A 19,472-nucleotide genomic window follows, 5' to 3' on the forward strand; every position below is an offset into this window, starting at 1 on the left:
GTCAATGGACCGGAGGGGATTCTTCATCTCTTGGGCAAAGGCTTTTTCCTCCCTCTCAGCAAATCTGTTGACAACTGCCCTGACCCCTCGCCTGACCCCGGAGGAACCAGAAGACCTACTGTGTCTCTACAATTCACCAAACGAAACACCGTTCAATTCATGTCCGATAAGTCGTCGCTTTGAGACCAAACCAAAACACCGTCCAATCCATGTCCGATAAAGTCACTGAGACTAAAACAAAACCGTTCATTTTTTTAGAAGTCGAATGAGTTTCCAATCAATTGCCTGTGAGAAAACAAAAATTTCATCTTCATAATGAACAACCTCTTTCTAAATCGTATCCCGAGAAGAAGAAAATAGAAAAAAAGAAAGACAGTTGAAGAGATTTCTCAGCAGAAAAATCCATACAGGAAAAACGTCTATGGTAGCTAGCTCGCTACATACGAGGGGCAGCACTGGGATCTCATTAATCAGGCTTTATTGAAAGGGACACATGCAGGCTCTGAAACCTCTGGGGGTCATCGCTGGAGCTCTCCACTGCAGGAAGCACAGAGTCCACTAATTAGGCAGAGATGTACGCAGGGCCCCGCAAAGACGCACAGAGTGAGGCTGTGGCTACACAAACAAGCGGAAACAGGACGTCAGCTCGTCCAGAGTGGGTCTAACCAATACATAACAAAGATCATTAGCTGCTGGAGAACAGCCCGAAAGACGAGGCAAAATACATACAGAAAAGGGAGCAATTACTGACTAACTCCGAGCTCAGAGTTTTCAGGTAGCTACATCTACATTTGGCACTTTACTGTGGCTCAGTTGGTAGAGCATGGTTAGATTAGATTAGATTCAAGGTTATTGGTCATTGCAGAGTACAAGTAACCAGACAACAAAATGCAGTTAAGCATCTTACCAAAAGTGTAAATAGTGATCTAAAACATGATATTAAAAAAAGATGATAGAGATAGGTACAGCACGGCAAGTATGGTAGTTAGAGGTAGGCTATATACAGTTGTGAGCTATGTACAGCTAGCGTTAACAACGCTAAGATTGTGGGTTTGATTCCCCCGGCTGGGACCATACTGAAAAATAGATGCACTGCACTCACTCGCTTTGGATAAAAGCGTCAGCTAAATGGCGTACATACACACAGGGCCGGCTGTACGTTAGAATTCCGATCTAAACCTGATCTCAGTCTCACCCCTATAATCTGTATGACGTGTGGTGTTGCTTCCTGACACGTTTTTTTGTACACCTACACATTCATCCTAGGAAACCTTTACCCCCCCCCCCCGACCCATGCCTCCTGAATCATGTCTACTGCCAAAAGGAAAAGTGCATTCTCATTGAATTTAATCAACTTGCAAATGAGCCCCCTTCTCTCCCTGTTTACTCAGAGAGGTATTGATGTTTTTCCCAGGAACGCTCTTGACGGTTACCTGAGTGTGATTTTTATCTGGCCCTGACACTAACAAGCAGAGAGATGTCTCGGGAGACATCACAATGGCTGATTAGGTCTCTCTCCGTCTCTGTCTGTCTCTCTGTCTCTCCCTCCCTCCCTCCCTCCCTTTCAAGCCATGCCATGCCAGGGCTGAGGCATAAATCCTACCATAGAACCATGCCACAATTCATGCTTGGGGGTGGCTATGCGTTGCCTGACGAACGTCATTTGCATATCTCTGTCTTGACTAGGCTCCAGGAACATGGGGTGAACCACGGGTAGGGAAGAGGGGGCGGAGTAGGGAAGAGGGGGCGGAGCTTACAGAAAAAAAGCAGTGAACCTCGACTCCAATCAGCTTGACTTGTGGCCACCTAGTGATCGCCCTCCTGCATGCAAAGCAGTGGGCGGCACCTCCCTATGTACCAGGCGGGGGACAGGAAGGCTGGGCTGGGCTGGGCTGGGCTGGACTGGGCTGGGCTGGGCTGGGCTGGACTGGGCTGGACTGGGCTGGGCTGAGTTGGGCTGGGCTGGGCTGGGCTGAGTTGGGCTGGGCTGGGCTGGGCTGAGTTGGGCTGGGCTGGGCTGGGCTGGGCTGAGTTGGGCTGGGCTGGGATAAGTTGGGCTGGACTGGGCTGAGTTGGGCTGGACTGGGCTGAGTTGGGCTGGGCTGGGCTGAGTTGGGCTGGACTGGGCTGGTCTGGGCTGGACTGGGCAGATGAACAGACACGTGTACTGTACACCAGGCTTTCCAACTTTGGGTACCTGGCTGGAGTGCGATTTTTGGTAGCCATAGTAGTTGCTAAGGCCACTAGCGGAACCACTAGCGGTAGGGGGGTGGGGTGGGGGGTGGAGGTGAGAGTCACGCCAGACGTGTGAGATTTGGCAACCCTGCTGTTCACGTTCCAGATGACTGAGTCCACTTCCGGACCATCCAGGCTGAAGGGAGGGTAGGATGAGAGGGCAGGTGTATGTCTGACCATGTGATACAGGCTGAAGGGAGGGTAGGATGAGAGGGCGGGTGTATGACTCTGACCATGTGATACAGGGGGGCGTTGACACAGCATCACGTTGTGAAATAAAAACGTTACGTTTATCGAACACCTCAATGATCTCTGCTCCCAATATAGATGTTTCTACCCTTCTACCTCATTTATTCGATAGCAGATAGGTATTTGGAAATAAATGTAAAAAAAAAAAATCTATCTGACAATTTTAGAGTTATACCAGCCAATATCAAGCCCTGCTATTCAACTCCCAAACGCTGCTCTATCGGTGCCCCCTGGTGGCCAATAATGTCCATGCTGCAACCCTGAGTGGAATACAACTGTCAAGAGGCATCTAGTCTCGTTCTCTGTCACTTCCATTGGACCAATGCATCAAACTTGACCTTTGTTAAGCTAAAGACGAAAATGGACGGCGCATAGGCATTGGCTTTACTCCGCATGAATCATCTACCACATTGTTCTAATATCTGAGTGAGTACAGTCCTAATATCTGACTGAGTACTGTTGTAATATCTGAGTACTGTTGTAATATCTGACTAAGTACTGTTCTAGACTGGACTACTGCAACGCACTCCTCATCGGGATTCCTAGCAGCTGCCTCCAGAAACTTCAATACATCCAGAACAGCGCTGCTAGGATCCTGATGAGGGTGCGCAAATATGATCACATCACCCCCATCCTCAAATCACTTCACTGACTCCCCGTCTCCCTCAGAATCGAATTCAAGGTCTCCCTCCTCACCCACCAGTGCATCCATGGAACTGCCCCCCCCCTACCTCAAGGAACTCCTCCATACCCCTCAGACCTCCTCACGCACCCTCCGTTCTACTGCCACCAACCTCCTCAAGACCCCCAGGACCAAGCTCCGCACCATGGGGGATCGGGCCTTCTGACCCTGACCACCTAAGGGCACCACAGTCTGTGGATGCTTTTAAACAAGGCCTTAAAACCCACCTTTTTAATAGAGCCTTTTTTTAGCCTTTTAATTGAAAATGTTTATTGCTTTACCTTCCTGTGTTTAATTGTAGCACTCTGAGATTTCCTATGTAAAGTGCTTTTATAAATAAAATGTATTATTATTATTATTATTATTATTATTATTATTATTATTATTATTCTAATATCTGACTAAGTACTGTCCTAATATCTGACTAAGTACTGTTCTAATATCTGACTGAGTACTGTTCTAATATCTGAGTACTGTTCTAATATCTGAGTACTGTTCTAATATCTGACTGACTACTAGTATGTATTCTTTTTGTTTTCCTACCTTCGTGACCCTTCAGGGCGGTCGATCTTCAGCAGAAGTTGAGGTGACCAGCTGAGGTGTAGAACCCAGTGCAGTCAGCGGAGTAGCGCTGGGACAACTGGACCACGTTCAGATCAAAGTCCCCGAAACGGTACGACCCAAAGTTCTGCAATGACAACAGCAAGAGAGGGCCTTTAAAATGATCAGTAAACGTTGATGTATTCACTGTATCAATCCTGTGACATGAGACGGAGCAATGACAAGTTCGTACAGCAGGATGTCCTCACAGCATTTCAAACTCACACTCTAATGTGAGTGTCACTCTAATGGTGTCATTTTTGAAGGGCCAGAGTGACATGAAATCCCCTCGATTCACTTGAAGTAGGCTACGTGTCAAATGTGTGTATTTTTTAAACGTTGTTTTGCAATTATGCTGGAAATAGGAGAAGCGCATCAATAGTTCCAGCTAGATGAGTCATTTCTCGCAAACATGCCGTTTCTATGGTAACTGCCAAATGAACGCATGGCAGGGACTCAAGTGTCATTCTCAGTTCCGATAATGACAGATAATAAACGCTTGTGTGACTGCGGACACAACATTCTGAGCAGCACACGCACAATAAATGTGAATCAGGTTCATAATATATGACTGTGGTGGAGCTTAAGCTATTTAAACACTAAGTGTCTTGACAGCTTTAAGGGCTCTGGGTGATGATACGCACACAGACACACCTACTGGCAGCTGGGCCAAGTGGGATGAATTCTAAAATAACTCTAGCCAACCAGAATATCATCTCACTTGGCAGCCAGCATGTCAGCAAGATTGAGCTTGAGGGCTGTCTCCGCAGGCATACATGTCAAGCTCAATCAAACCTCTATTAAACCGATTGAACTCCAGGAAAAATACCATTGTAGTTATTGACTATGGCCACCAGAGGGCAGCGGATCCCTGTGTAACAGAGGGAATGCGTCTCTATTGCTACACACTACTTGGCTGGCTTCCATCTTGCTTAAATGTGCCAAATCCTGATATATTTACATATGCGACGTATCCCCCCATGCCATTCCACACAATCTAATGTACTCAAATAGCAAGGAGAAAAATAAACCAGGGTGAGGTGAGGTTATGAGAGATGTTTGTACTGACAGAGTTGAGCAACTACCTACACTTATGTAATAAGTAAGATAAGGTCAGCTATATTTTCCCAGACAGCCTTCTTTATAGATCTAATAAAACATACAAGTTATGAATAACTGAGGTAGGAGGGATGTGATTGGATTGCCTCTGACCTTCAACACGTTCCTGGCATCAAAGGCTTCTCTCTCCTTCAAGTTCGGTCTTCCTGATCCACCCTTTTCTTCAGCTGGAAAACAAACCAAAAATCACCATAGCAGAGCGCAAGACATGCAGAAACTCATGGAAAGGATAGGAGGTGAAGTGTCCACATTTCCACAGAGCAGCCTTTAACCAACTGGCACATTCCAGAATGTATACTATTAATCACCAAACAATATGAACATGTTTACCACTCACTAATGACACACAGGGATATGTCAGAGTCTGGATAACTGAAACCAGAATACACTCTCCTGGTGTCAACACATATAACAAAAAAACAACTACTGGATTTCAACAGTCCCCTGGCTGTTTGTGAAGCACGTCAACATGGTTGGTGTTGAACCTGCCTCCTTTGTGCTCTGTTGCTGGCCTGGCCCTGCGTAAACTCATGTTTGGGAACAGGGGCTGGACTTGATCCACGGCCAAATGAATGAACCTTTTGTCACTGCGGTCGGAAAAACACTCTGCTCAGCGCACACAAACAAGAGCAGTGGCCAAGAGGAGCGCTGGCTGCCCTCGCAGATGCTGTTCTGATCGACGTTGTTGTTGTCATTTTCTCAGAATGCATTCTTTCTGCTGCTGCTGGCCGGGTTGGCATCCCAGCTATTAGATTATGGGGATAATTACCAAATAGAGGGGTGGGGGGGGGATGACATAATCTATTGACTGTGTTTTCCGATTTTGGGAACAGGACTATATGCTACCCTCTCAGTGCACCAGACAGCGCAATCAAATTATCTGGTATAAATACGGACGTCTGTGAGACCAAATGGATGCCAGTTTCCCGTACCTGAAGGATCCTTCCGGTAGAGTGTGTTCATGACGGTGCCGTGTAGTTTCACGCGGTCCCACTCCCTGACCATCAGCCCTGCCGTGACAAAGTGATCCACCAGTCGGTTAGCGATGACCTGCAGCCTGACGCACAAAACCATCCAGAAAAGTCATGACTTTTGAGCCTAATTGTTGAGCGACAAGGAGCACAATTCACAATGTGTATAACCTTGTCGTTAATTAATTAATTATCGTAAGCCTTTTTATGTCTACACTACATCATTGCTTAATAAGATAATCGTCGGATTGGTTTGTTATGATCCCTATTCTGCCAGTCTTTAGACCACAGTACAGTAGGCACAGTGAGAGGGTCCTCGCTGTGGTCCTCTGTGGCTCAGTTGGTAGAACATGGCGAACACGGCACTAAAAGGTTATGTTCAGGTACGCTTAGGTAGTGGGTTTGATTGCCACTGGGACCATGTACTGTATACTGAAAAACATATGCACTCGCTGCAATGTAAGTCACTTTGGGTAAAAGCGTCAGCCTAATGGCCTATATTATATAACGTATGAGCACTGTCAAACTAGGGTAAAATACAGCAACACATTGGGTATCGAAACCAATCGGCGTTTCCCCATTTTAACAATAAGGGAAATGACCAAGCTATGCTATAACCTTACTTGTCAGAGCCATCCTTCACTAGGACCTTGGCATACAGGACGTCCACCATGGCAGGGTCATCGTTCATGTACTCGATCCCTGTCACCTCCAACGAGAGAGGCCTGCCTTCTGTGATGTCCCTGAAAGCACATCGAATAGACAGTTAATGTATACTCCTCCAACCTTAAGAACCCCCCCCGACACAAATACACACACACACATTGGACACAAATGTCCAACTTGCATACAAGAGAGAATTCCAGAGCAAGAACAGATAACATACTGTTAACCTTTTAGTCTATGACGTTAGTACAGGAACAAATCAACTTAGGATATACTGATTATACGCAGGAATGTCAGGAAGATACGTCAGAGCATTTTTAGCCATTACATCAGGCACTCACTTGATAAAGTCCTGACATTGCTGCAGCTGTTCACAAGCTCTGATCACTTCCATCTCATTGAGTAGAGCCAGGGTGCCGACCGTCAGATGAAGCTTGGCTGGGTTCTGGAAGATGCTCGCGTCTACTCCATGGTCCTTCAGAAGAGGGGAGAGGCCTCAGATGAGGTGACTGCACAGAGGAACTAACACCCAATCCCATTCTCCCCAAAAAACAATACAAACATACACATACTGAACAATACCCAATTTACGAGACAGTTTCCCAGATTATAATCCTAGACTAAAAAGCATCTTCAATAGCGATTCTCCATTAGATGTGTGATTAAGTCCAGGTCTAGGCTTAATCCCTTCAGGAAACCGCCTCCTAATAACCTCATACTGTCTTTTCTTTCTGTCTTTCTCCCTCCCTCCATCCTGTCCCTCTGCAGTGTGCAACAGAGTCACAGACCAGTCCCTGACCTACTTCAAGCGATGTGGAAGCATCTGTCATATAGACTTAAGGAGTCTAAGAATGAATGAATGAATGAATGAATGGACTTTATTGTCATTGCTACAGTACAGGTACCAAACAACGAAATTTAGGAGGGGTGGCTCCCCTGGTGTTAGGAAAGGAAAAAAAAAAAAACTTTTAGAAAAAAAATCACAAGAAGGGAAGGAGCTGGTTTACATAAATAAAGGCTACATGTTATGCATCACAGTAGAAATCACCAACCCCTCCTCTTATCTACCATAGTCAAACCATCTTACCTGAGAACACTGCTCCAACACCTCTTCCTTAAACCTCAGGAACCCCTCTTGGATCTGAGGGTGGTTCAAGGCGAACGACAGGAAGTGAGTGAAAGGCTGCTTCTTGCGGAAACTCTCTATCAGGACCTCGACGCGGGTGACGGCGGAGGAGACCGCAGACCTCTGGGAGCCAGTGATCACTGTGGGGTCAAGATGAAGTCACATATGAGTGAATGCAGATGCTTACTGCAGAGAAAAAGGAAAGATGAGATTTTGCATCAACATATTTTCATTCGGTGGAGCGTAAGATGGTTCAGTTCCAGCCATCGACATATCCTGCATGTCACCCCCCCCTCTCTCCCACCCATCCTTCCTGTCAATCTCTACCGTCTCTATTCCAATAAAGCAGAAATCCCCTAAAAACATATTTACCAGCAACAACAAAAAAACAAGATGGACAAATAAAGTCCTGTTCTACTCACCAATCAGTCCTTCCACTCCTTGTTTTGGAATGTTGATTGATGTCTTCGTGTCTGATTCAAGACGTTTGCGAGTTTCTCCTTTCTTACCAATGATGTATCTATTAGAAACAATACTTCTGTTTTTCCTGGTATTTAGCGGACGCCTTGATCCAAAGCGACTAACAGGAAATACATTTGTCTAAGACGAGTAAGTGAATCATCTATCCATCAGCCATCGCAAGAAAAAGTAATCTATGCTAGGGCGAGGGGCCATTGGCAGTCATAATGCTAGAAGTTTTATTTATGTATTATTATCTACAGTAGAGAAACTGTACAGGGGGGGTAGAGGGGATAAGTAACACAGAGTTGAGTCTGGTCAGTAAGGGCCATCTACTCTTGTTGAAGGTGTGCAGAAAATGACCCCTCTTAAATATGACCTACTGAGCAGTACTGCAAGCATACATCACATGCGTTCAACATAGTGTCACTCACTTGTAAAGAACGCTTGGGACGTCAATGGCACAGATGAAACCTTTTTCAGTTTGTTCAATGGTGTAGTAGCAGGGCTCATCACAGGGCTCATCTGTAAACTGTTCACTTTCTAAACATCAACAAGAGAAAGATGTGTGAGACTTGCAACAAACAGCTCATCATAGGTGCAGGGTTACGTGTGTGTGTGTGTGTGTGTGTGTGTGTGTGTGTGTGTGTGTGTGTGTGTGTGTATCTGAAACAGGTGTTATATAGCTAGAGATTTGCAACTTGTCCTACTAGTTTAGTTCAACTGTAGCCTATAATATTAAACAACACAATACATCTACTCAACAACTTTCTTCTATGCCACATAGACACACACACACACACACACACACACACACACACACACACACACACACACACACACACACAGCTGTTGTTTCTGGTGCTTTTACCAGGTGTTCCCATGTAGGAAAAGTCCTCCTCTTCCTCCTCTTCAAACTGATCTTCTTTGGTGGTGTTTCTCCTGTAAATTCTCCCGTTTATGTTTATCAGACTTGGGCGTAAAATGTCCATTGTAATTCTGAATAGATAAAGCTGTAGCATAAACGGAGATGTACGACACGTCATACTGGATTTGCGACATGCGGCAGTTGGACGTAAAGTGAAAACCAGAAAGCAACTGATGACGTAATCGCAGATATATACCGCATGTAGATAGGTCATCCAATGTTCATTATCGCATCGATGGGATTTTGATTAGTTACAGATCTATGTTTAACCACATTTCAACGCGATCGTTTCATATACTTTCAGCACTTTCTTTCTTGAACGTAAAGCGTTATCGCCGTCGAGAGCCAACATAAACAAAGTAAGTTAACCAACACGATGGCGAAAACGGTCATGTTTCATCCGTCGCGATCGCTGTTTCACTTATGAATGTACACGTAGGCGAGGTTGACTTGTGTCGCAGTGCGTTACATTCACTTAACGATAGTCCATTACACTGTTGTATAGATTAGATCAGATTACACTTGATTGTCATCGCAGAGTACATGTACAATACAACGACATGCAGTTTAGCATTCAGCCATAAGTGTGCAGAGGTATTATAGTAAACATCAGTTCAGTTTAGAGGTATATAGTTATACAGTTATGAGCTATGTAGGTTATGTACAGAATCTAATGTGCAGAAGTATAATGAATGAATGAATGAATGAATGGTCTTTATTGTCATTGATATAGTACAGGTACCAAACAACGACATTTGGGAGGAAGGGCTCCCCTGGTGCTAGGAAAGAAAAAAAACTAAAAAACAAGAAGGGAAAGGAGCTGGTTTACATAAATAAAGGCTATGTACACTATCCACTATACTATACTGTACAGATAAAACACTGTGCTGTACTCTATGCTATGCTATACCTATTCTAACATTTCCTATTTCTCTGCAACCTTATGTACCATAGGGTTGTCATATTGCACATAGTGTTATTGCACATTCATTTAAAGTGTCGCAGTTTGCAGGCTTGAAATGTACACATTTGTGCCTCAGCACTACACCTGATTTTTTCAATCCAGCAGCTGCCATCAATCCGTCCAGACTGTCCAGGGCCCAGAACCTAGGTCTTTGCTGTGTTCAGGGCCTGGATGGCCCTGGGGTAGAAGCTGAGCTTCAGTCTGTTTGTCCTTGCGGCCATGGTCCTGTACCGCCTGTTCGAGGGCAGCCGGGCAAAGTGTTCGTACCCAGGGTGGGATGGGTCTCTGGAGATCTTGGAGGCCTTCCTGAGGCAGCGTGTGTTGTACAGCTCTTCCAGAGAGGGGAGGGGGGCGCCGGTGATCTTCTGGGCTGTTCTCACGACTCTCTGTAGCGTATTTCTCTCTGCGGCTGTGCAGCTGGAGAACCAGTTGCAGATGCAGTAGGTGAGGATGCTCTCCACTGTGCAGCGGTAGAAGGCCACCAGTATCTCCTGCTTGTTGTGGTCCTTCCTGAGGACTCCGCTGTTGTGCCTTCTTGATGATGGCTGCTGTGTTGTTCTTCCAGGACAGGTCATCCTGTATGTGCACCCCCAGGAATCGGAGGGTTGAGACTCTCTCCACGCTCTCTCCGTCGATGAGCAGGGGCTGGACCTCAGATTTTTTCCTCCTGAAGTCCACGATGATTTCCTGGGTCTTTGACTGGTTCAGCAGCAGGTTGTTAACCTTGCACAGCTTGCTCAGCTGCTCTACCTCATCCCTGTACGCCGCCTCGTCCCCCCCTCGAGATGCAGCCCACCACGGTGGTGTCGTCTGCAAACTTTACGATCTAGTTGCTGGGGTGGACGGGGGTGAAGTCGTAGGTGTAGAGGTTGTAGAGGATGGGGCTTAGCACGCAGCCCTGGAGGGACCCAGTGCTGAGTCTGAGGGCTGTGGAGGTGTGGGAGCCCACCCGCACCCTCTGGGGGCGGTCGGACAGGAAGTCCTTGATCCATGCACATATAGAGTGTGATAGTCCCAGGTCTAGTAGTTTGGTCACTAGCCTGTCTGGAAGGATGGTGTTGAAGGCAGAGCTGAAGTCCACAAAGAGCAGTCTCGCGTAGCTGTTTCCCCTCTCCAGGTGGGATAGAGTGGAGTGGAGAGTAGTCGCGATGGCGTCCTCTGTGGACCTGTGGGCTCTGTAGGCGAACTGGTATGGATCCAGGTTGGGCGGGAGGCGTGTGACTATGTGGGCCCGGACTAGTTTCTCGAAGCACTTCATGATGATTGGAGTGCCACCGGGCGGTAGTCGTTTAGGCAGCTCATCGTGCTTTTCTTTGGGACTGGGATGATAGAATATGTCAGGAGACATGTGCAATGTGCAATATACAGTATGTTACACAGCTAGTAATGTAAACATCAGTAGTGTAAAGGTTATAGAGTGATCACATTAACATCAATAGTGTAAAGGTTATAGAGTGATCACATTAACATCAGTAGTGTAAAGGTTATAGAGTGATCACATTAACCAGGGATGAGCAGCCATCAGAGTATTGTCATATAACAAAGCCAATTCAACACATTCGTAGTAGCCAGTGTGCAGTGTTCTATTGTTGTCACTAAACATGATGTTTTCTGTTGGGTTTTGTACTGTGTGTAGGCCTACGACTTGTTTATTATTAAATGAACACGTGTTTGTTTCTTCATCTCCATGACCAGGCTGATGGCAGCGTCCTCCTCCTCCTCCTCCTCCGCCGGGGGGGTCAGCGGCAGCAGCGTGACCGGGGGGTCCGGGTTCAGCGCCTCAGAGCTCATCCCCCCTAGGAAGGTCCTGTACACCTACCCCAAAGGAGCCGGGGAGATGATGGAAGGTCATTCAATAGCATAGGCTTTGATAAGAATAATAATAATAATAACCTTATCCTGCAAACGTTGCAGCTCAAAGTGCTTTAACATATCCATGCTTTATATGCTTTGATATATTTGTAGCCTATGTTTTTATGCTTTTATACATAGGCCCTATATAAAATGTTATGTTGGATTTTTGTGATATTTGTAGGCTTTGATATACATTTCCAGTCGGAGCCTTTTGTCTGGGACGGGCTCCAGAATATACTGTGTTCTTCACGACTACACCAGTAACTTTCAGAATGCAATGTACTGTACCGGGCTGGGCTGAGCAGCAGGGCATTCTCTTAATACTCTAAGCTGTAAAAAAAAAAAAAAAAGGAAACGAAAAAACAAATACAAATAAAAATCCCTTTTGGTAGCCCTTGATGACATCAAGACATGCAGACGTCATTGGCACCTTTACTACCCTGCAGAGGTCAAGGTTTGGGTCAGGGTTAGTGATATGATCAAATAAAATAAAAATAATTTCCGTAGCTCTTGATGACATCAAGACATGCAGACGTCATTTGCACCTTGCTACCTTGCTGAGGTCCGGGTTTGGGTCAGGGTTAGTGATAAGATCGTCTGGAACAACGGCACAGTGCCCGTCACTATGACTACAGATTAACGTTTCTCCCTGGTTCATGCCCATGTCAATCTCTAGTTGTGCTAATTCGTCAAAGAGCACCTACGTTGCTGTCTGCGCTGCCCTATCTCCCTTCCGCCGCAGAATATCTGACTTCACCTCAAGTGTCAACAGCCCAGACTGAGTTTACTCAGAGTGTAATCTCGGATCCCTGAATCTAATCTCTGAGACTACTGCGCAAAAGAACATACCGCTTTGATCTAATCCTAAACAAGTTATCCCTGTTCCCATAGCACCCAACTCTTCAGTTGACCTTCTGGCGTGCGCTAGCACACCAGCAAGCAGTCAAATCAATGACGCCCCCCACCCCACATCACCCCGCTCCTCAATCTGTGGTCATTTTTGGCATTTAGCAGACGCCTTATTCCAAAACGATTTACAACAATTACATTTGACCCAGTCAGTGAATCATCTAATCTGTGCTCAATCCAGGGGCCATTGGCAGTCATCGGGCTAGAAGAAGGACGTTTTTAATACTTATTACACAGGAGAAACAGTACAGGGGGGGTAGTAGATGTCTAAGGAGGCACAGTGAAGGTGTAGCCTAAAGAGATGAGTCTTCAGTCTCTGGCAGGAAGATGGGGAGTGATTCTGCAGTTCTGACAGCTGTTCCACATAGCGCCCAATGCCAAATCATAAGAGGATTTGTTGTTCGAGGGAGCAGAAGGCCTGTCTGGCTGTTTGCCCTTGCTTTGTGACCTCGTAGCTCCAGAACACAGTAATTAATGTGCTATGGTTGGGATAGTACTGGGGCACGGTGGATATTCTGGGGTCAAAGACAAAGGGCTCATGGCTAAGTGGGACAGCGATGAGGCATGAGGGTTTCTGGTCCTCTTTGTCTAAGTTGTTTTGTTGTTGTGGTTGTGGTTGTGTAGTCTTTGTTAAAACAGTTTCCATATACTGCACACGTCGCACACTGATTGGCAAAAGTTTGCATAATGTGAGAAAAATCGGATGACGGTTTAACTAGGCCGCTCTCTTCCTCAAATGACAGTAGGATTCAGATCATTCATACTTACCGCTTTGATACATGTAGGCTGTGGATCATGACATGATGCTGTATTATAATACCGTCTTACATAACGTACGTTTGACGTTACATGGAAATGGGGGCCTGTTTGCTTTTCACTCAGTCATTTGTGCCTCTGTCTTTTTCAGATGGCTCAGACAGATTCTTATGCGAGTCTGTATTCAGCTACCAAGTGGCATCGACTCTGAAACAAGTGAAGCACGGTAAGTCAGTCATTTCACCGTTTGTTCGTTATTACAACATTGTCATGGGTATCATCATGTAAGTATAATCTAAGTACTGTAAGTATAATCTAAGTACTGTAAGTATAATCTAAGTATTGTAAGTATAATATAAGTACTGTAAAGGCCAATGCACACGGTGTGCGATTTTGTCGCGCGACAACATTCGATTCTCAATTCTTTGAATTATTTCAATTGGTGTGAATGGAGAATCGAATGTTGTCGTGCGATAACATCGCATCGCATGCCGTGTGCATTGTCTCATTCAAAACAATGGAATGGAATTCGGCGGTGCGACAAAATCAGGGCCGTGTGCATTGGCCTTAAGTATAATCTAAGTAACTTGTTGTTTTGGGAAAAGGGTACATCACTCATCAACGTTTTTAGACTAACAATATAACTGCCGCATGTCAACACCTCCAGAATGGCTCACTTGGACGACAACATGAGCAAACAATAGGTGGCCTTACTGGGCTGATCTCTATTAGGTTATATAACTCTGTGTTTTCGCTGGTTCGGCATATTAAATAACCCTTTCATGACGTGTTTTTGTGTTTGCGTAGATCAACAGGTATCTCGGATGGAGAAACTTGCGAGTTTGGTCGAAGAACTGGAAGCAGACGAATGGCGCTACAAACCGATCGAGCAACTTCTGGGATTCACACCTTCGTAAAATAAAGAAGCGCCCATTAGTAGTACAGTAGTCACCGTTGGTTAATATGTCACCGTCTGAACAGCTGTTTTGAAATGTGGAGGAAGGACAACATTTCTCTACAATCCGTTTCAGTTTTTTTGTGTCAGCTGACAGCTTCAGACTTTATTTAAACATCCCTCAAATTGACTTATAATATTGTTTATTTCTGTACATTATTTCTAAAATGTTGCATTTGAAAGATTGTTCATGCTGTTACATTAGGAACCGGACGATGTTGTTATCATAGTTGGGGAAAATGAACATTTCATCAGTGTTTTACTATTGTCCTTTTTTTTATGAAATCAAATAAAAGATAACATGATGATTGAAGCCTGGAAACAAAATGTGTACATATCAAGTGTGTTTAAAGCTTTGAGTTTTGATTTGCAGGATAGCCTTTGCTTCGACTACAGTTGTTGTGATGGGTTGTCATCACACGGTTTAAACCACAGAACCAGGCGAGTGTCATCCTTGATGCTATTGTGCGGGCTACAGTTGCTACAGTAGGCGCTGAAGTGTAAGGGCAGAGAGGATCTAGGCCTAGGGTGACTCAACCCACAGGACAGAGGCAGGCAGCTATTTTCCACATGGCTGTACTATCAGTCAGAAACCTTCAAACTGCAGTCTGCTCAGCCTCTCCTGTCCCCTTTCATGTATGTCCTCCCAGATGCTTTCCCTAACAGCATCAGACAAGTCACCAGAGGAAAAAGTTGAACAAAGAGGCTCTGTAAAGGAAATAGTAACGTATCCGTGGGTCTACACAGTAAGTACAGTAGAGTTACCCTGCTGATGTTCGCTCCCCAGCCGCCTCTAAAGCCTAAGCTATTGTTTTGCTCATTCCAAAACCCTGACTTTTCTTGTAACCATGGTAATGTATTGTGAATATAATCATAAGACTTGTTTTTTACCAATGAACTCGTCTTTTCAGCTGACACTCCAAACACCTGGTCTTTGTTAATAGTTGTTGAAAGTCAGGAGATGTACTGTACTTTTTGTCTCAACAGTTGAATGTTGAATGTTGTTCATCTGAATGATGGGCGGAGCAAGAGTTTGGATGAATGTACAGAATGTACTGTTCTAGGCTTCAAGTGATTGTCTAGTTTTTTTGTGGTCCATAAAAGGGCGTCACTGGCCTTCCACTACACACCTCTGGGTCCTAAAGCTGGGTCTCTAAAAGTTTTTTTTGACACGGCTTGAAAACTTTTCAGTGTCAAATGGTTGATAGTTTTTCCACTCCTACAGGTCAGGTGACCTTTTAAAGATGGATCTTTATTATTATCTATCAATAATCACGAATCCACAACCACAACATGAACGATTAACATTTGAATAATGTTTTCTTTCAGTTCCTCCTTAGCTTGTACAGTACAGTCCCTCCTTAGCTTGTACAGTACAGTTGGTCCCTCCCTCCTCACATGTTGTTGCCATCTTGTTACAGTGCTGCATATGGGGTATCTGGTTACACATCAACACTTTCCAGGCTTTCTTGAGGGAGTGTAGACTTCCAGGAACATGTACAAGAACGTGTCCTGAGACAATCCTTACCACAGACCAAACTTGTTATAGTTTCATAATCATATCACATCTTTGCAAGTACAAAAAGTTCAGTTAGTTAGTTATATCACCAGTCCATCGTCTACACTCTACAGTATCTATTTTCAATATGAATAGTCATTAATTTAAGAAAATAAAGCATTATTATGTTCCTTGGGGATTTGGGCCTGTTGTATGGAGGCTATTTAAAGCATAGGTTATTTGGGTTGAGATGAGAATAGTCTCTGCACCTTCAATAAATAACACCAACTCATAACACCATCAAAAAACACATTTGTTTTTCACACCATCATTCCATGACCTTTGCACTCCTTCCAGTGTTCTAAATGTAATGCTATAACACATAACTACAAACAAAGAACACGTGTTTACCTTCAACGGTGTCACTTAGCACAGTCAACATAATTAACTTGTTTTTTTAACAACCGTTGTGGTGCAACCACATCAGATAATACATCCTGTCCTATGATGAAAATAATCAAGATTATGGTATCCTGGACAAAGTAAATGATGCAACATTATGGGCCGGTTTCACAGACACGGCTTAAGGCCTAGTCCCAAACTAAAACAACATGTTCAATGGAGAATCACCATTGAAAGTATGATTTAGTCCAAGACTAGGCTCAACCCTTGTCTGTGAAACTGGCCCAATGAACTATCAGTTGTTTATAGATATAAGCCTGTGTATGATTGTAACATTGCATCATCCTCTTCTGGAGAACATTGAGAAGTCACCAGTGTTGAATCATGCAGAACGGTTAACCATGCAACGTTAGCTATGCAATGACACCAGGGAAAAGCCACGGCATGCATCACCCTTTTGCACACAAAAATGACAACAGATATTTGAAGTTACACATTCTAAAATGCAAAGGGTCCATTGTTGGTCTACTGCTCTTTGTTCAGCTTTGGCTAATACCATTAGCGTCCTGTAGGGGGCGCGTATCTTGCTGCAGGAGAGAGTTGTTGGTGACATAATTCTTATCATAGGACAAGTTTACAATATCAAGAGAAAGGGGTGAAATCACGTCTATATACTTCAATGGGTATTCCATGTGCCATCTGAATCTGTCTTATGGACAAAATGGCATTCAGAGTAGGGGATCAGCTTGTTCCTCGAACAGGGAGCTTTTTCTGGTGCAATGCATGTTGTTGTTCACAACTTCACACACACACACACACACACACACACACACACACACACACACACACACACACACACACACACACACACACACACACGCACACGCAGTTGATAGAAAAGAAATGACGTAATGTGCGGCAGCTGCACAACAACAGCAACAACGAAGGAGAAGTGCATCAGAAGTGATGGATCTTTGACATGTCCGAGCAAATACTACGTGCAACAAAGCTGGTAATTTTCCCCAAACCAACCCATTTAGGGGGGGGTCCCAACCCCCCCCCCCCCCCCCGTTCTCCCATTCTTTCTTCTCTCCCATCGGTGTGTGTGCAAGGGCATGTTACCAGGCAAGATAGAGACGCGAGGACGTGCCTCCAAGTCTGATTGGCTTAAAAGCAGAAAAGTGGGCGTGCCTTTAGACCCTCTGTGCAAGCCGACTATAAAAGCAGATCTGTTGTTGCAGAAAATCTGCAGAGCTGAACAGCTGAGTAGGGAGACAGAGAAGCGAAGAGAAAGAAAGGGGAAAAAAAAACCTTTGTCCTCGAAAGATCAGCAAAAAAGCTACCGACCAGCTGGACATTATTTCGCTGTAAGTATTTTTTGTTTCATGCTTTTTGTGCAACTTTTTAGTTTTCGCTTAAACAAGCTGATGCAAGCTGCTGCTTCGTAACAAAGAAAGGATAAAGTTGCCTGGTCAGTTTGCTAGATTAAATGTCTACCAAACCTAACTTTTTATTTGTTGATTCTCTTACTATGCTCCTCTTGCTGTATTTTTTAAAATTAAAATCTAAAGCACTTTGAATTGCCCCTGTGCGGTGGTATGAAATGTGCTATACAAATAAACTTGCCGTGCCTAACTACACTGGGTAGTCGAAAACAGATGACGGAAGAATGTTAATCGTGTTATGCAGCCTGCCATAATAACCCGATCAGTATATAAACGAAGGCAACAATGTAGCTACAGACTATTTCCCCCCCCCCAGCCTGTCAACACTTCATTCATTTCTTTTAGGTCTTGCCCACTGCCATCATCAGCGGTCATTGATCTAATATTTGCATTCCCTTTGTTTCCACAGCAGAATCAGATGGTCCTCAACTGACATCTACGAACTGAACAATCATGCCTGCACTTTCTACCACCGCTGCTGCCCCGGGGGTCGGGAGCTCCCCCCGGTCTCCTGTGGACGGCCCCCCGAGACGTGTGTCCTGGGGGAAGCTGGTCCAGAAACTGACCGAGTTCAGTGGGTCAACCAACAGCAGCATGGATTCTGACTCGGACAACGGCAGCAGGAGTGATCTCTCAGACTCCGGTAAATACATGACAATGCACAACCTCTAAACCTCTAGTTTGATAATTGTTGAGTGAATAACGCTAGATTCGATCTGACGTTCAGTATGACTAAAACTTAACTTTCTCCTCCTTTCTACTTTCAGGGTACGACATGGCCGTCGACATCTCTGGGTCGGACGGAGACCTGTTTTACGATCCCATGGAGGAGACCTTGCTCAAAGAAGTCGTGGACCTTATCGCCCGTAGCCTGAGGGAAGCCAAGGACAGTGCCCTGAGGTGTTCCAAACTGCTCATCCCAGAGAAGCTTCTGGAGCACATCGGCCAGGAGCTGCTCCACCTGGCGGCCAGTGAGCCCTGCGGCCTTAGGGGGGCGCTCATCGACCTGTGCGTGGAGCAGGGAGACGTGTGTCAAAGCATGGAGCAGATAGCGGTGGACCCCTACCTTGTCCCCACGTTCCAGCTCACACTTGTACTGAGGCTAGACTCCAGGGGCCTGTGGCCCAAAATCCAAGGGCTTTTCGCCACAAAGTCTCCGACGACTCCAGTGATGAGGCAGGCCTCATCATTAAGACTAAGCACCGGCTTCAGAGTGATCAAGAAGAAACTCTACAGCTCTGAAGACTTGCTCATCGAAGAGTGCTGAAAACCAAAGAGACTTGCACACCTGGGGGGGGGGGGGGGTGACCCTAGTGCTTTTTCTAATGAAACTTGTTCCTAACGCTCATGAAACGGTACACTTGTACCCAATATTTGTGATGAATCAACTGTATGATTTCTAGAAACAAATTATTCTCAACTGTTAAAGATGTTAAAGACCTATTACATTGCTATCTACATTTATTGTGCCCCCATGTTTCTGTAGGGGAGCTCAAGGTTAAGGTACTTGGAAGGAAACAAAAAAAGTATAGTAAATGCCTATTGTGCTTAACAGCATGTAGCTGACCCAGACACTGAAATACAGATATTTGCACTTTTGCAAATGACATGCCACTATATTAAACAGACATGATAGGGGTTGTGGGGGGTACTC

General features: G+C 45.0%; 3 protein-coding genes across 4 annotated transcripts in view; 2 read left to right on the plus strand and 1 right to left on the minus strand.

Annotated features, from left to right (window-relative positions):
• Nucleotides 1–9,136, minus strand: part of ascc1 (activating signal cointegrator 1 complex subunit 1) — a 13,356-nt gene extending 4,220 nt beyond the window's left edge. The window contains exons 1-9 of the mRNA XM_080541409.1: nucleotides 8,979–9,136; nucleotides 8,542–8,650; nucleotides 8,071–8,168; nucleotides 7,610–7,788; nucleotides 6,864–6,997; nucleotides 6,480–6,599; nucleotides 5,818–5,942; nucleotides 4,979–5,052; nucleotides 3,710–3,854 (exon numbers count right to left, since the gene is read on the minus strand). Of these exons, the coding sequence (XP_080397535.1) occupies nucleotides 3,738–3,854; nucleotides 4,979–5,052; nucleotides 5,818–5,942; nucleotides 6,480–6,599; nucleotides 6,864–6,997; nucleotides 7,610–7,788; nucleotides 8,071–8,168; nucleotides 8,542–8,650; nucleotides 8,979–9,129 (1,107 nt within the window). The 5' untranslated portion in view covers nucleotides 9,130–9,136 and the 3' untranslated portion in view covers nucleotides 3,710–3,737. The remainder of the gene's footprint in view (nucleotides 1–3,709; nucleotides 3,855–4,978; nucleotides 5,053–5,817; nucleotides 5,943–6,479; nucleotides 6,600–6,863; nucleotides 6,998–7,609; nucleotides 7,789–8,070; nucleotides 8,169–8,541; nucleotides 8,651–8,978) is intronic.
• Nucleotides 9,137–9,283: 147 nt separating this feature from the next.
• On the plus strand, nucleotides 9,284–14,771 carry anapc16 (anaphase promoting complex subunit 16). 2 transcript variants are annotated; one of them, XM_080541416.1, is made up of 4 exons: nucleotides 9,284–9,394; nucleotides 11,695–11,846; nucleotides 13,670–13,744; nucleotides 14,326–14,771. In XM_080541416.1, exons 2-4 carry the CDS (start codon nucleotides 11,699–11,701, stop codon nucleotides 14,433–14,435), a joined length of 333 nt encoding a protein of 110 aa, XP_080397542.1. In that variant the 5' UTR covers nucleotides 9,284–9,394; nucleotides 11,695–11,698; the 3' UTR covers nucleotides 14,436–14,771. The 2 variants fall into 2 exon arrangements, with proteins under 2 accessions (XP_080397542.1, XP_080397543.1); XM_080541417.1 differs by lacking the exon at nucleotides 9,284–9,394 and adding an exon at nucleotides 9,422–9,495.
• A 2,857-nt stretch (nucleotides 14,772–17,628) lies between these two features.
• ddit4 (DNA-damage-inducible transcript 4) lies at nucleotides 17,629–19,088 on the plus strand. Its single transcript, XM_080541412.1, has 3 exons — nucleotides 17,629–17,740; nucleotides 18,228–18,461; nucleotides 18,586–19,088. Exons 2-3 carry the CDS (start codon nucleotides 18,272–18,274, stop codon nucleotides 19,083–19,085), a joined length of 690 nt encoding a protein of 229 aa, XP_080397538.1. The 5' UTR covers nucleotides 17,629–17,740; nucleotides 18,228–18,271; the 3' UTR covers nucleotides 19,086–19,088.
• The last annotated feature ends 384 nt before the right edge of the window (nucleotides 19,089–19,472 follow it).

Source organism: Nansenia antarctica, assembly GCF_963989245.1.
Source record: "Nansenia antarctica genome assembly, chromosome: 11".
In the NCBI taxonomy this organism is placed as follows: domain Eukaryota; kingdom Metazoa; phylum Chordata; class Actinopteri; order Argentiniformes; family Microstomatidae; genus Nansenia; species Nansenia antarctica.

What these genes read in the sequence shown, in the direction of transcription:
- anapc16 (XM_080541416.1), top strand. Translation starts at nt 11,699, where the DNA reads ATGGCAGCGTCCTCCTCCTCCTCCTCCTCCGCCGGGGGGGTCAGCGGC. An exon ending in AGCCGGGGAGATGATGGAAG is followed by an intron (nt 11,847 to 13,669) that starts GTCATTCAATAG and finishes TGTCTTTTTCAG; the next exon opens with ATGGCTCAGACAGATTCTTA. An exon ending in TCTGAAACAAGTGAAGCACG is followed by an intron (nt 13,745 to 14,325) that starts GTAAGTCAGTCA and finishes GTGTTTGCGTAG; the next exon opens with ATCAACAGGTATCTCGGATG.
- ddit4 (XM_080541412.1), top strand. Translation starts at nt 18,272, where the DNA reads ATGCCTGCACTTTCTACCACCGCTGCTGCCCCGGGGGTCGGGAGCTCC. An exon ending in GAGTGATCTCTCAGACTCCG is followed by an intron (nt 18,462 to 18,585) that starts GTAAATACATGA and finishes TTCTACTTTCAG; the next exon opens with GGTACGACATGGCCGTCGAC.